This window comes from Arvicola amphibius, chromosome 9 (genome assembly GCF_903992535.2).
Source record: "Arvicola amphibius chromosome 9, mArvAmp1.2, whole genome shotgun sequence".
In the NCBI taxonomy this organism is placed as follows: domain Eukaryota; kingdom Metazoa; phylum Chordata; class Mammalia; order Rodentia; family Cricetidae; genus Arvicola; species Arvicola amphibius.
Window position 1 is genome coordinate 116,009,429 of NC_052055.2, and position 13,589 is coordinate 116,023,017.

Sequence of the window (13,589 nt, forward strand, 5' to 3'; positions counted from 1 at the left end):
GATAAAATCAAATAAAAAAGTGAATCTCTGAGTGAGCAAAGAGTACCAGGGTCGAGCTTGCATTTTCTGAGATCGTGGGACCTGTCCTTTGTGACAAAAATCGAGGTCTCTTAAAGCATGTTTGATGAAGCTGGCAGGGGAGTCACACAGGGTCTTTCCAATGCTTGTTTCTGTAACCTTGCCATGGGAGTCTTACAGAATCCCCTCTGGATTCCAGACATTCTGAGTGTGGTGTAGAGCATTAACAGGCTTGCAGGCCACATGACAGTGATTTCTCAGCCACAAAGCGGAAACAGTTTGGAGCAGCAAATAGTGTTTGTCATTTCAAAGATCTAAGCAAATGTACAAAGCCTGAATGCATAAGTTTTACCACATAAACATTTCCTTTTAGTTCATAAACCTGAGAATTTAAACAGATACAGTTCCTAATAAAAAAAGAGAGCCGACAAGAACTTTCCAGATAAATACAAAATCAACAGAAGGACTTTGTGTCAACCGCACAAAGCACGGGTCTCCACAAAAAAAAGTTAACAGGCAGAGAGAACAATGCCACAGAAGGGCCCAAAATCTAATAGCATTCTATTGTCCCAACAAAAATTAAGAACACTTGGAAATGACAAACTGGAAAGACCCCCAAAGTCCTGCACTTACCTTGGCATTCAGCAGCAAGAACAGTGGGTGGTCAGGTGTGGTATGGGCTCGCCACTGCAGCACATCCGCCAGGAACAGGAACTGCACAGAGAGAATGGTTCAGCACCTTCACAGTATCCTGGATAGCACCCGTCCCTCCCCGGGAGCTGCCCAGTACCTTCCGAGCCTGGTCACTATCCTCCAGGTGGGCCAGCTCTCTCCCAGAGGCCTGTGCAATCCTTTTTCCAGCAACCAAGTTCCCAACAATCATTGAGGCTGGTCCAACCTCTACAAACAAATTCCAAAAGACAAGGTGGGAACTTCTAATCCATAACTGTCACATGGCATTGGTTATATATAACACTTGTTATTTTGAAACATACCTGAATTGGGTATTTAACTCTTTTATTAAAATGTAAGTATTTAGATCATTCTTAAATACAAACTATATTATATAACATTTCTTGAGATGCTAACCAAATAATCAGCTTTTTATTGCTTTACTATATTTTATGTATAAATCAGAATTCTTGAAGTGTGTTATACTTACTGATATTTTATATGGTCAATAATCAGTAAAGGTTAGCTTTTCCTATTTATAGAACCAAAGCAATGACAAACTGAGTATAATAGTTAAACTGGCCTTTACACTTAGTTTTGTGTTAAAGACACAGGAAACTGACCTTTGAGAAACTTCCATTCAAGCAACCTCATGGTGACAAGTGGCTCCTTGGATTCCAGAGCCCATGTCTGCTTATAGATATCGTTTCTACCTCCAAGAAGCCACCCTTGAATTTACCATTAAAACTGGTTCCTATCAGGCAGCTAGAACCATCAGGCAGGTGCACCAGCAACATCCACTTCTGTGAACTAAGAGCTGGTGCATACCTACCCCATCCTTAACCCCAGGCCCAAAGAGGTGGGTACTTACTATTGTAAGATCCAGTATGGCTGTACCCCTAGCCAGGACTGCAGTCAACATCAATTCTAAGGCCAGACAATCTTATTATCAGATATAACTAACCTGGCTGCTTCTGGCGCGGCTTGGGAAGGTTGGTCACACAGGTGTGAGGGCACATCAACACATTACAAGGGTGTAGCATCCCTTCTAGAAAACGCTGCTTGGTTTCAGAAATATGAATTCCTCCGAGAGGAGCCTTGGGCAAGGTGTTGGCAGGAACCAGGGCCAAACAGTACACACCCACCTGGTGGATGCTGTCAATGGCCTGGAAGGCAAGAACACTGCTGAGCACATGCTGCCAGCCAGGGCGGGGAGAGCTGGAAGGGGACACCACACCACAGAACACTGAGGTGCAGAGGTCCAGGAGGTAGAGCACCCTTGAGACATCTCATGAAGCAAAGAAGATGGAGAGTGTGCCTATTTCTACCCTAAGACACACAGAGTTTTCACACAAACACATAAGCCTATGTAACTGTTTTTACTAAAAATACAAAGCTCAGCTGCTACAAAAGCATAGTGAGGCCTCTAGCTGGGCAGAGGAGAACCAAAGATAACAGAAGCTCGACATCCTGAACTTGGAATTATGTTTATATTTCAGCCACAACCAACTTATGTATAAAAAGGAATCCCTGTAACTGAAAGGAAAGAGAATGTACTCAATCAGAATTTAGCTAGCAGCATAGTTCAGAGGCTCAGTTTAATATGGCTTTAAACAGTCCTGATAGTTGATCCCCAGGGAGAAGAACCATGTGAGCTGTTCCCGGCTCTCCCATCCTGGTCAGCATGGACACCAAACTTGTGAGACTCTGGGGCCAGGGGCCAGAAGTCACCGAGTGACACCGCCTGGCTGTTAGCCACCACACTGACAGGACAGCGGCTTAAGAGAAACCCGTATGGTCTTGAGTTTGAATAAGAACTCTCAGCATAAGCTCAGAAAGCAGAGAATCTTACAAACAAGCTGACAGATAACCACCTTCTACTCTGTCTTCTGAAAAAGGCCCAGGGTGATGTCTAAGTGACAACTAGTCAGGTCAGGTTCAGACAGTGGCCTCCAACAACCCACTCAAGACTGCACAGGACAGGTACCCTGTGCCTGGCCTAACTGATCCTGCTGCGGCCTCAGAGAGCGCAGGCTGGGTCAAGAGGCTCCCCTTGACCTCTGACTGGTAACAGCTACAACACATTGAAACCCATTCGTTCATGACGAAACAAGTCAGCTCAGGGATCGCCCCCAAAGCATTCACTCGTCTGAAACCCATTCACCATCTTTCCTTCCTGTACGTTCTGGTTAATGATGAAGAAGGATGGATGGAAAAGTCACAGACTACAAGATCAACAAATCACAAGTGTAGGACATGAGTGCAAAAAAGGGGGGCCCCAGGCTCCCTGAACCACCTTCAACAGGAGGCTTGCCAGAAAACAAGCCTATTCCAATCAAGCCTCTGGATCCACTGACCCAAGACACAAGACATGACTACAAATGCATGGTCAAGCCAGACTGAGGAAACACCACCCCATAACCTATTTTCCTCAAAATTGCCACAAAAATGACAGGGGCATTTACAGGACTAAAAAGGCCTTGTCCCTACCAGTTGTGACTGTGTCAAACCTAGTAACCATCAGATAGGTGGGGAAATCTGAACCGTTAGTTTTAAGATGTGTTAGCGGTATTTCTGACAACCCGTACACAGAGAGAAGAGTGATGGGAGTGTGGGGCCGCTATATTTTGTTTACACTTGACGAATCTGAACTGCTGTATAACAAAACAAAGCCCGGCCTCTCTGACTTCCACGGCATATGCATCTGGTTCCCTTTTAACTGTCATCCATGCGTCTCCACATGCTGAGAATAGCGACCATCCCGGCAAACCCACCTGTAGCACACGGCTCATCCATTGGAAGCTGTCTTCCTCCGAAGCGTCAGGCCGCTGTTCAGCCACCAAGACAATCCGGTCATCGTGCAGCACAGTCACGGAGAACACGGCAATCCTGAGGGAAGACGAAGGTCAGGTGGCTATACCGGTGCAGTCAGAGCTGCACCGAAGACAGAAGACGCCAAGCGCTGCCCAACGAGTGACTTACTGCAAACGCACAGCACGACCTGCCGCCCTGGGCTCCAGGATTACAGTTTCAGCTCACAAAGCAAAGAGACTGCAGTACTAAGCACAAATATTTAAATATTTCTCTTCTTTGTATTTACTTATTTTTTGTTTTACATCCTGACTGCAGTTTCCCCTCCCTCCGCTCCTTCCAGTCCCTACCACCTCCCCTTCCCCAGTCCACTCCTCCTCCTCCATTTCTTCCCTGGATAGACCAATTGCCTTGGCCTGACAAGCTGCAGTGGGGCTAGGCACTTCCTCTCCTGGTAAGGCTGGACTAGGACAAGACACGAGTCTTCCTGTGAAGGGGAAATTTTCTTAATTCTAATGTTAATGTACCATTTCCTTGTGAACAACTCTTTAAAAGGTTTCCTTTGTAAACAAAAGATCAAATCCTTCAATAATGAATTAACATTAATTGTGACTGATCTATTTGGATTTGTTTCTACTACCTAACTTTACAGATTTCAATACGTCCTCTTCCATTTATTTTTTCCACCCTAAGGACCAAAGAGATGGCTCAGAGGTTGAGTCCTGGCAGTTCTTCCAGAAGCCCCGGGTTTGATGCTATGCAACTACATGGCAGCCAGTGATCTGTAACTCCAGTCCCAGGGGATTGGATGACCTTTTCTGGACTCTGTGGGCACCAGGCACACATATCGTACACAGGCACACATGCAAAAATACCCATGCACATAAAATACAAATAAATCAGTTTAAAAATATGTTCTAAACCCTGCATTTTGTCTGTTTTCCTACAGCATGGCATCTGGCAGCACTTGTACGGTCAGAGGAAAACTTTCAGGGGCCAGTTCTCGCTGTGCACCATGGAGGCTCCAGGACTGAACTCTCTTCCTCCCTTTCCCTCCTTCCTTTCTTGTGTTTGTGTGCATGTGTGTTCACATGCACATGTGCTGTTTTTTTGTTTGTGTATGTATTTGCCCATGTGTGCACAGCACCTTCCTTACTGTTTGGACTAGCAAGGCTATCTCTATTTTTCCCCATCAAAGCTAAGAAGTTGTGTTTCCCCACCACAGCCCTTGTACTAGAATGTCTACCGCTCTAATTCTGCGTCATCACAGATATACGCTTTCTTTTAATCATTTCCTTTAGTTAATTATAACAGGGTTATTAGAATAACAATGACTTAAAGGCTTTAGTTTTTATAATGTTATGATAATTAGTGTTCAGGAGATCCTTGTATAAATACAGAACTCTTTAAATACATACGTTTTCTTATCTTCTCCTAAAGCTAGTATGCCCACATATTCTGTAACATGACATATACCCCTACTACCATATTATATCACCCAGGAAGCTTTTCTCAGTTTTGTCTTTGCGCCATTCGTACAGCATTCCCAGATTCACTTCCCGAATGTGCTGTCTAAGTTTTTCAGTACAGAATTTATTGTGACAAAACTTCTGAAACCCATCTGCCTTGGACCCCACAAGTTAAGGGACAATACAGATAGGCACTGTGCTGTTTGGCTTTTTGTCAACTTGTTACAGGCTAGAGTTATCTGGGAAGAGGGAACCTTGACTGAGAAAATGTCTCTACCAGATTGGCTTGAAAGCTAGTCTGTTGAACATTTTCTTGATTAATGACTGATGTGAGAAGGTCCAGCCCATTGTGGGTGGAACCATCCCTAGGCATGTGGTCCTGGGCTATATTAAAGAGCAAGCTGAGCCTGACATACACAGCAAGCCTGTAGGCAGTGTTCCTCTGTGCTCTCTGCTTCAGCTCCTGCCCCCAGGTCTCTTCCTTGTGCTCTTGCCCTGACTTTCCTCTGTGATGAACTGTAAGGTGTAGGATGAGATAAACCATTTGTTCCCCAGGTTGTTTTGGTCATGGCATTTATCATAGGCATACAATTTAGTTTAGAACTTTGGAAAACATTGCTTTACCACCCTAGCGATCAGTTCCGGGACGGTTGGGAGTCTGTCACCTTCTGTTCGGTATCCCCATAGCTTACCAAGTAAGAACAGCTGGGCTGGCATCTACAGGGTGCCAGCTTCCCAATCCTGCAGACAGTTCTCCAGCTCCATGTGCGCCCTCCTCCTGAGCTGCCAACTGGATTCCCTTCCGCTCTCCTCCCCTTTTCCTTATTCCTTTCAACTCTCTATTTCTTTATTCTGGAGCAGTTTCTTAACCTGATTTTTTTACATTATTCATAATGTTCATTCATTGGGGTGCCTGTATTCCTCAGGTCCCAGGAAGGGATAGGCAGGCTACCCTGTCTGCAGAACAAAATCACCCCTCATCAGTAAGTCACTTGGGCTGGCCTGACCTTATCAAGGTACTTCCTCAGGCACAGCAAGATGTGAAGAAGCAGTCTCCGCAGCTCATTCAGAGCTAAGGAGGATACATCCCCAACGAGAATTCCCAGGGACACCTCTACCTCTGGCACCTGAGCTTCTGCTTCAGGGGACAAACCCTTAGCAAGGCATGTGTGCCCCAGATTACTACCACCTTTTGCTTGCTTGGTATGACTCCATGATTATTTCTTTAGTGGATGTTCAAAGGCAGGGCCTGGCCTGGCTTATAGGTACACTTAACTAAAGTTATAAAAGGGGCGGGTGGCAGACACACACCCTTTGGAGAAGAATAAAACTTTAAAGGCAGTTGACTGTACAGACCTAAAGGAAAGAGTTTCCACTAGAACAAAGAACTCAGGGGTTGGGAAGAGCTAGACAAAAATCCCTTCTCAGCCCTTTCCCCATGAAGTCACAGGCCCAGAGGTACAGGTCGTCTGCTCAACAGACATGAGAGTCTCTAAGGTCTTTGCTTAACGACACAGAAAAGCTGAGGAGATTTTATTATAGAAGCAATGACTATGCTGTGTCTCCCAAAACCTCATTAGAGAACAGAATTTGCCCGCAGAAGTTCACACAGTGGCACTGCTCTTTTTAATCAGCGTTTATGAGACAATGAGGAAGCTAGAATCTACTCAGTGCTAGCAGCTGGGATCCCTTTGTCCTTTTACCCAATCATGTATTTGGACCTTACTCTCTTTTTGAAAAATAACTTTTTTTGTTTTGTTTTTCGAGAGAGGGTTTTTCTGCTGCCCTGGCTGTCCTGGAACTTACTCTGTAGACCAATCTGGCCTCTAACTCAGAGATCCGCCTGCCTTTACCTCCTGAAAACTGTGATTAAAGACGTGCGCCACCAGTGCCCAGCCTCTTTTTGAAATTTTAATTAATTTATTTGTTCTATATGGATGTTTTGCCCACATATATATCTATGTACCATGTGTGTTCCTGGTGCCAGAGGAGGCCAGACAGGGTGTTAGATGCCCTTGAACTGGAATTACACCTTCCTAGTGGGTGCTGGAACTGAACACAGGTCCTCTAGAAGAGCAGCCAGTGCTCTTAACCACTGAGCCATCTCTCCAGCCCCAGACTTTACTCTCTTAAAGAACTGAAGAAACTCTTTAAAATAAAGACATTTAACTCCACTATCATTAATGCAAATATTTTTCTCTTTCTTTGGGTAACTTTTCTGATAAACATAAATTTTTAAATTTCGCAAATTCAGGTTTACTGGCTTTTCTCTCCTACAGAGACTTCCCAGATTTTAGGTACAGAAGAAATCTGCGACCCAGGTGCAGGGTCTACAGTGCATCACCTGCCTCTGTAGACAAACTTCATGGGCTCCACGGCCAGGGCAGTGGCTACAACGTCATCTGCATTATGTCTGCGCATGCCTACAACCATCAGCCCGTCCAGCTTGCCCACGACGAAGACCAGGTTATCCTGAGAAAAGGGTGTGGTCAGGCCTCAGGAGAAGGATCTTTGATAGGACAAAGAATCCAGCACCTCACACAGGATTTAAAAAAAAAAAGTGAATGACTTCATGATTTGGTCAGGTGGAACAGATTATGTGGGTTAGGGTGGTACTGAAAGATGGGAAAGGGGGTCAAGGCGGAGTGCGAGAGAGCTGTGGGCAAGTACGTGAAGGCCCAAGACTACAGCAAGGCAAGGATCCCGGTGTATCGAGTGGCCTGTGAGCTAGCTGCAGCTACAGACAGGACCATATTATGCCACCGATATGAAGCAGTCCTGGACTGCAGACACCCACCAAGGGAGCACGTCCCTCCCTAAGCTGTGACAGCCAATGTTTCTGGGGAAGGATAAAGAAAATCATCTACCCGAGAAAAGGTGGGCCAAGATGCCACAGAATATATTCATTTTAACTTATTTAAAACATCAAAACTGGAAGAAAATGATAAAAATGGAAGCGCCCGTAGCTGAAGAATCACGGCATGCAGGTGAGGAATGGGTAAGGGTGGCCGCAGAGAACCGAGGGCGTCAGGGACAAGAGGACATTTGCAGTGAAGTCTTCCTGCTCTCCACTAGCACTCTCGGCTGATGGACAGGTACAGGTCATACTCACAGGCCCAATGAATCCCAGAAGACCCGTCCTGGTGAAAGGCCGGTCAGACACGGGGACTCCATCTGCAGTGACTGGGACGGTCTGCCAGAAGGCAAAAGAGGGCATTAGGCAGCAGACAACTCAGTGATTACCAGAAAGGTAAGGGGGGCAAGCAGTAGAACTCAGCAATGGCCAGACCAAGAGTAGGCACGTGCCTTCAAAACGTCTCTAGGTGATGAAGCCTGAGGGTGCAGGGTTTAAGGACAAAACCCACAATTCCATCAGTGCTCAAGGGGGAAGGTATCAGTGAGGGAGCTAGAGCAGCCTGGTAGTGTCTGGCTGCTTGCAGAGCTTGGCAGCATTTTCCAAACACTACAGGACAACTATTTCTTATTTACACTGTGTGTTAGTTATTTTAATTTTATGGCTTGCACAAACATTAATTGTTTTGGTTAATACATCTGGACCACAGTCTGGGCCACGGACAGTTCCAAAAGCACTGCCAAGGTAGATGTGGCTATTGGTCAGTGGAAGGCTGGAAACTGCCCAAACAGGTACAAAATATTAGAGCTGGGCAGTGGTGGTGCACACCTTTAAACCCAGCACTTGGGAGGCAGAGGCAGGCGGATCTCTGTGAGTTCAAGGCCAACCTAGTCTACAAGAGCTAGTTCCAGGACAGGTTCCAAAAAGCTACAGAGAAACCCTGTCTGGAAAAAAAAAATAGAGTTAGGACCAAATGGCACTACCTTGGTCATCTCATTAGTCATTTCAAATACCACAAAGTGCCTGCGGCCCAGGGTTTAATGTTCTATAGAAAAAAAAGACTCCCAGGGCACCTGGTCTCCGCAACACATTTTCTCATCTTGACTGCCCTACTGAGTGGATATAACACCTAAGCAGGACCCGTCCTTCTAAGGCATATTATGAATAACAAGGATCATAATGTGAACCCAACTGAGGTCCTAATAAGACCTTCTTGATGGCACAGGAATCGCTCTGGGTCCCCACAGCGGTTTGTAGGCTCTCCACCTGTACCCTTGGGCCCATCAACACTCATGGGATTTGATTTCAAGATAAAGATTAGGAAAAGGATACAAACCTCAAAGACATTCTTTGTGATTCCAAGCAATCCATAATATGCTGTCCCAGTTGCAACAGAATTGACACAGATTTCTCCAATTTCATCAGTTTTACAAAGGTAAGGGATGCCATCTACCTTCACAACACACGCACTAGCTAAACAGAGAAAACAATTCAAAATCATTAGGGTATATTTAAATAGATCATTTGCAAAGGTTTACTTGGTCATGTATTTGTGGGTGTTTTTGTTTGTTTTGTTTTGTTTTTGACACTATGAGGATCTAGCTGGCCTAGAACTCTCTAGGTAGACCAAGTTGGCCTGGAACGCAGAGACTCACCTGTCTCTATCTCCCAAGTGATGGGATAAAAGATGCTCACCACCATGCCTGGCATTGCTACTATATTTAACGTTATATAAACAAGACATTATATGTACAGCAAATCCTTATAAGGAGCGTCATGACATGGACAATACTAATTAAGTACTCGTTATAAGCAATGTGAGGGTTATGGCTATAACTCAGTGGTAGCATGCTTGCCTAGAATGTAAGATGTCCTGGGGTCCACTGCCAGCATTAGACAGACAGACACACAGGCATGCAGGCTGGAGGAAGGCTCAGCGATGATTAAAAAGTAAACTACATCTATGCAATACGCTCTTGACCAACAGAATCTCATTTCCCCAAGTACAGGGAGATGAGTATTTGTTTTTCAGCCCCACAGTAACACTCTCAGATGTGCACAAAGAGTGTTTCAAGGTCACAAAATGATGCAAATTACCACACATCCACTTGATACTGTGGTAAGGATGAACGCCAGGAGGCCAACCCAGGGCAGCATCAGTGTATAAGGTATAAGACACACTGGGTTTGACTATGCTCATAAGCCCGTTCAACTAAGCAACAGCCAAATGCTGCACAAGGACCCAAATCCCAGGAATAGCCTAGGAAGAGCAGGCACAAACATTCACTGTGTGGTGATTTTGTCAGAGGTAAAACGTCTGCCTTGGACTGAAGCTTGTTAAGACACAAGATGCTTTAAGGGGAAGTGAAGCAAGCATTCCATCCTGCAAGGAAACGCTATGAAAGCCAGGAAGTCAACAACTCAAAAGCTTCAGAAAATCCCTGAAACTCACCAGATTCACCAGGCCTTTTCCTCCCAAAGCATATATGTAACCCTGCAGGGGCTCAGAAACACACTCTCAGACAAGACGAGCTGCCTAGAAGAGGCTTAGAGCAGCTGAGCTGCCTGAACAAGTTGCTCGCCAGCCTGCCGGCAGGTTTTCAGTCTTTGTGAGTGGTCATCTACGCTGGGGTTGGCTTTCAGTGGTATAGCAGTCTCTGAGTCGTTTCTGCTCCTGTAACTAACCCCAATAAATCTCACCGGTCCACTAAGCTGGACTTTGGTGGTGTCCTTCCCTTGGTCTGTTATGGTTCCGTATCTGAGGTGAGTAGGTGTTGGTTCATGTTTCCCCAGGAACGGTATCGCGTAGACACATCTGACAAGCACATGCACAAATGAACACCTGGCAGCACAGGTACAGATGTATGGGAGTGTGTGCATATGACTGGGCAGTGTATATGTGTATATAGATATATGACTGGGCAGTCAACAGACATGAGACAGGTTTGCATGTATTAGAGCAATAAAGGAAAATGGGCAGAACTCTGAATACTCTTATGTATTCAAAGTAAGCACCAAGGAGGGGGCGATGGCTGTTCGTAAAGTGAATGCCACGTAAACATGGGGACTGAGTTAAATCCCCAGAACCCATGCTTAAAGCCATGCATGGGGAGACAGAGACAGGCAGGTCGTTGAGGCTTGTCTAATCAGAGAAGTGCAGGCCAATGAGGCCCTATCTCTAATGTTTACAGTGCCTAAGAAACACCACTGGAGGCAGTCCTCAGGCCCCATGTGCACATGCACATACATGTGCACAAGCCAGCATACACATGTATCCTCCTCCACATACTAAGGTGACACAAAATAAATACCACTCACAATTTACAACCTACTTTAGAATAATAAGTAAAATATTACTGTATTCTCTGTTTTGATTTTATTGTTTTGTTGTTGTTGAGGCAAGGTCTTACTATGTTGTAATGGCATTTCTATTGTATTTTAATATCTAAAGTTTGCCTGAAGATCTGAGAGTAAAACAGCCCCACTGGTCAGCTTTACCAGGCATTGGTAACACACACCTTTAATCCCAGTAGCCATACTAGTTGCCATAGAAACCGGGCAGTGCATGCCTTTAATTCCAGTGGTGCACACCTTTAATCCCAGAACTAGAGAGGATTAAAAAAATGGGAGGAGACACCTCTCAGACACAGCCTCATCCTGAGATTCCTGGAGGCAGGATGGTCAATTTTGGACTGAGGGCAAGGTAAGAGCCAGTGGCTGGCTGCTTTGTTTTTTGGGTCTTTAGGCTGAACCCCAATTTCAGTCTCTGAGATTTTATTCACTATGTAGCCCACTATGTAGCTTCACTATGTAGCCCAGGCAGACCTCAAACACAAGATTCCTCTGCTTCAGCCTCCTAAGTGCTGAGATTACCTTTGTCAGCTACCATGCTTTAGGACATGTTTAACCACAGATTCAAGTTTTCTATGAAGGAGTGGAATTACAGGAAGAAATACAGCCCACACTAGTTAAAAGCTGGAACTAAAGATGATAATTTAAACGTCTATGTTCACTCCAATCAGAACTCTGCCTACACCCAGGGGCCAGTCTACCTGGATCCTCTGTGTCAGGAGGTAGCACCTGCCGCCAAGGCTACCCATGAGACAGGTTAAAAGTTCAAATCCAGGATGCCAGGCAGCCAGGGGACATCTACCTCTAGCAGAAGAGGAGAGAGCTGATGTTGGGAGTGATGAGGGATGAGACAGCACCCCACCTCTGAACGTCACAACAGGGTGTCCTGATGAGCCTTCATTGCCAACTTGACACAGCCTAGAGTCCTCTCGGAGGAGCCCCAGCTGAGGAACTGCCTGTATCAGACTGGCCTGTGGACATGTGTATGATAAACCGTCTAGACTATTAGTTGATGTAGGAGGGTCCACAGCACTGTGGGCAGTGCCAGTCCTCCAGCAGGTGGTCCTGAGCCGCATAAAAAAACTAGTTAAACATGGGCCAGCAATCAGAGTTCCTGTACAGTTTCTGCTTCAGGCTCCTGCAGGCTCCTGCCTTGACTTCCCTCACTGACGGACAGTAGCCTGAAAGTGTAAACCGGATGAACCCTTCCCTCCTGGATGCTGCTTGTGATCAGAATGTGTCATCGCGGCATCAGACAGAGGAGTAGGACACTGGTCATGGGAGGAAGAGGGAGAGCAGGGCGGCTACCAGAAGCTGCACAGAGAAGTAACCTAAGGGCAGCATGAGTGGCATCCCGGCTTCTGAGAGCCAGGCTCTGCCCCTATTCCTCAGTGATGCTTAGTTTCTTTGAGAGGGCCATCCCAACACCTCTCCTCACTGCCCTGCCTCAAACCAGTAGGAGAACCAGCTTTTGCAGCAGGAAGATGCACCTGGGTTGCTTTTTTGTTTTCTTTTTGGAACCCACGGGTATTTCTGGAAAGCTTCTACACCTCCTGTCACCACAAGTACTTGTCACAACCTAGTCAGGTGACCTCATCATCCAGGCATTTACAGCGTCAGATTTTCTGAGGCACCTCCACAGAGACTACAGAGCACTAAATGCCTCCAAAAGGCATGAGGCTGAAGGACTCTGCTCGGCAGACAGTAGGTAATCTAACGGACCGGGTGCATTTCTGCTCTTGCTGTGTGTCAGTCGGTGCAAGGTGTTGATATACCGACTGTTTCTTACCTCCAGGCATCACTTGACCAACATCCTGAACAGTGAGGACCGACAGCTTCTCCTCAGTGTCGACTCTGATGACACCATAGCTCAGGCCATTCATTGACAGGACAGCTTTTCTCGGAGGAGGTCCTCCAAGGTCTGGGGGCCTAGAGAACAAGAGCACAGGCATGCCTGTGACCAGGGCTATCGCGCCAAGGAAGAAGGCACTGAGGGCCAGCCTCGGCTGAGGTACAATTCCTCATAAAGCACCTGCTGTGTATGGACCTGTCGGAACTGTGTGACTCATGAAGCTCATGTGACTCTCTCTGCAGTACGACCTCAATATCTTCTCACTAGAGGCAGGCCCATGACTACAGAGCAAGTGACACCATGTGACCCTGAGACAGGTCATCTATCTGGCTATCTTGTGGCCTTCACATGGAGTCCTAGGGTAGCCAGGTGGGCAGACTAGCCGGTTGTGGCCACTGTGCTGCAATGGGCTGTGATACTACACATGTGTAGATCTGGATTAGCTCCATCATACCTACAAAACAACCCTCCCAGAGCAGATGGCGCCCTTTCCAAGACACGGCCCATTCAGTCTATGAAAGATAAAGATATTGCTTTTAATGCTATTACTATAATTACAGTT

The 13,589-nt window shown here is 46.1% G+C and overlaps 1 protein-coding gene across 4 annotated transcripts in view; it reads right to left on the reverse strand.

Annotated features, from left to right (window-relative positions):
* Positions 1–13,589, reverse strand: part of Dip2a (disco interacting protein 2 homolog A) — an 80,589-nt gene that overhangs the window by 15,683 nt on the left and 51,317 nt on the right. For all 4 annotated transcript variants that reach the window (XM_038341987.2, XM_038341986.1, XM_038341985.2 and 1 more), the window contains 8 exons: positions 12,965–13,104; positions 9,161–9,297; positions 8,083–8,163; positions 7,315–7,442; positions 3,465–3,579; positions 1,655–1,856; positions 809–918; positions 652–732 (listed from right to left, as the gene is read on the reverse strand). In XM_038341987.2, coding sequence (XP_038197915.1) covers positions 652–732; positions 809–918; positions 1,655–1,856; positions 3,465–3,579; positions 7,315–7,442; positions 8,083–8,163; positions 9,161–9,297; positions 12,965–13,104 — 994 coding nt within the window. The remainder of the gene's footprint in view (positions 1–651; positions 733–808; positions 919–1,654; positions 1,857–3,464; positions 3,580–7,314; positions 7,443–8,082; positions 8,164–9,160; positions 9,298–12,964; positions 13,105–13,589) is intronic.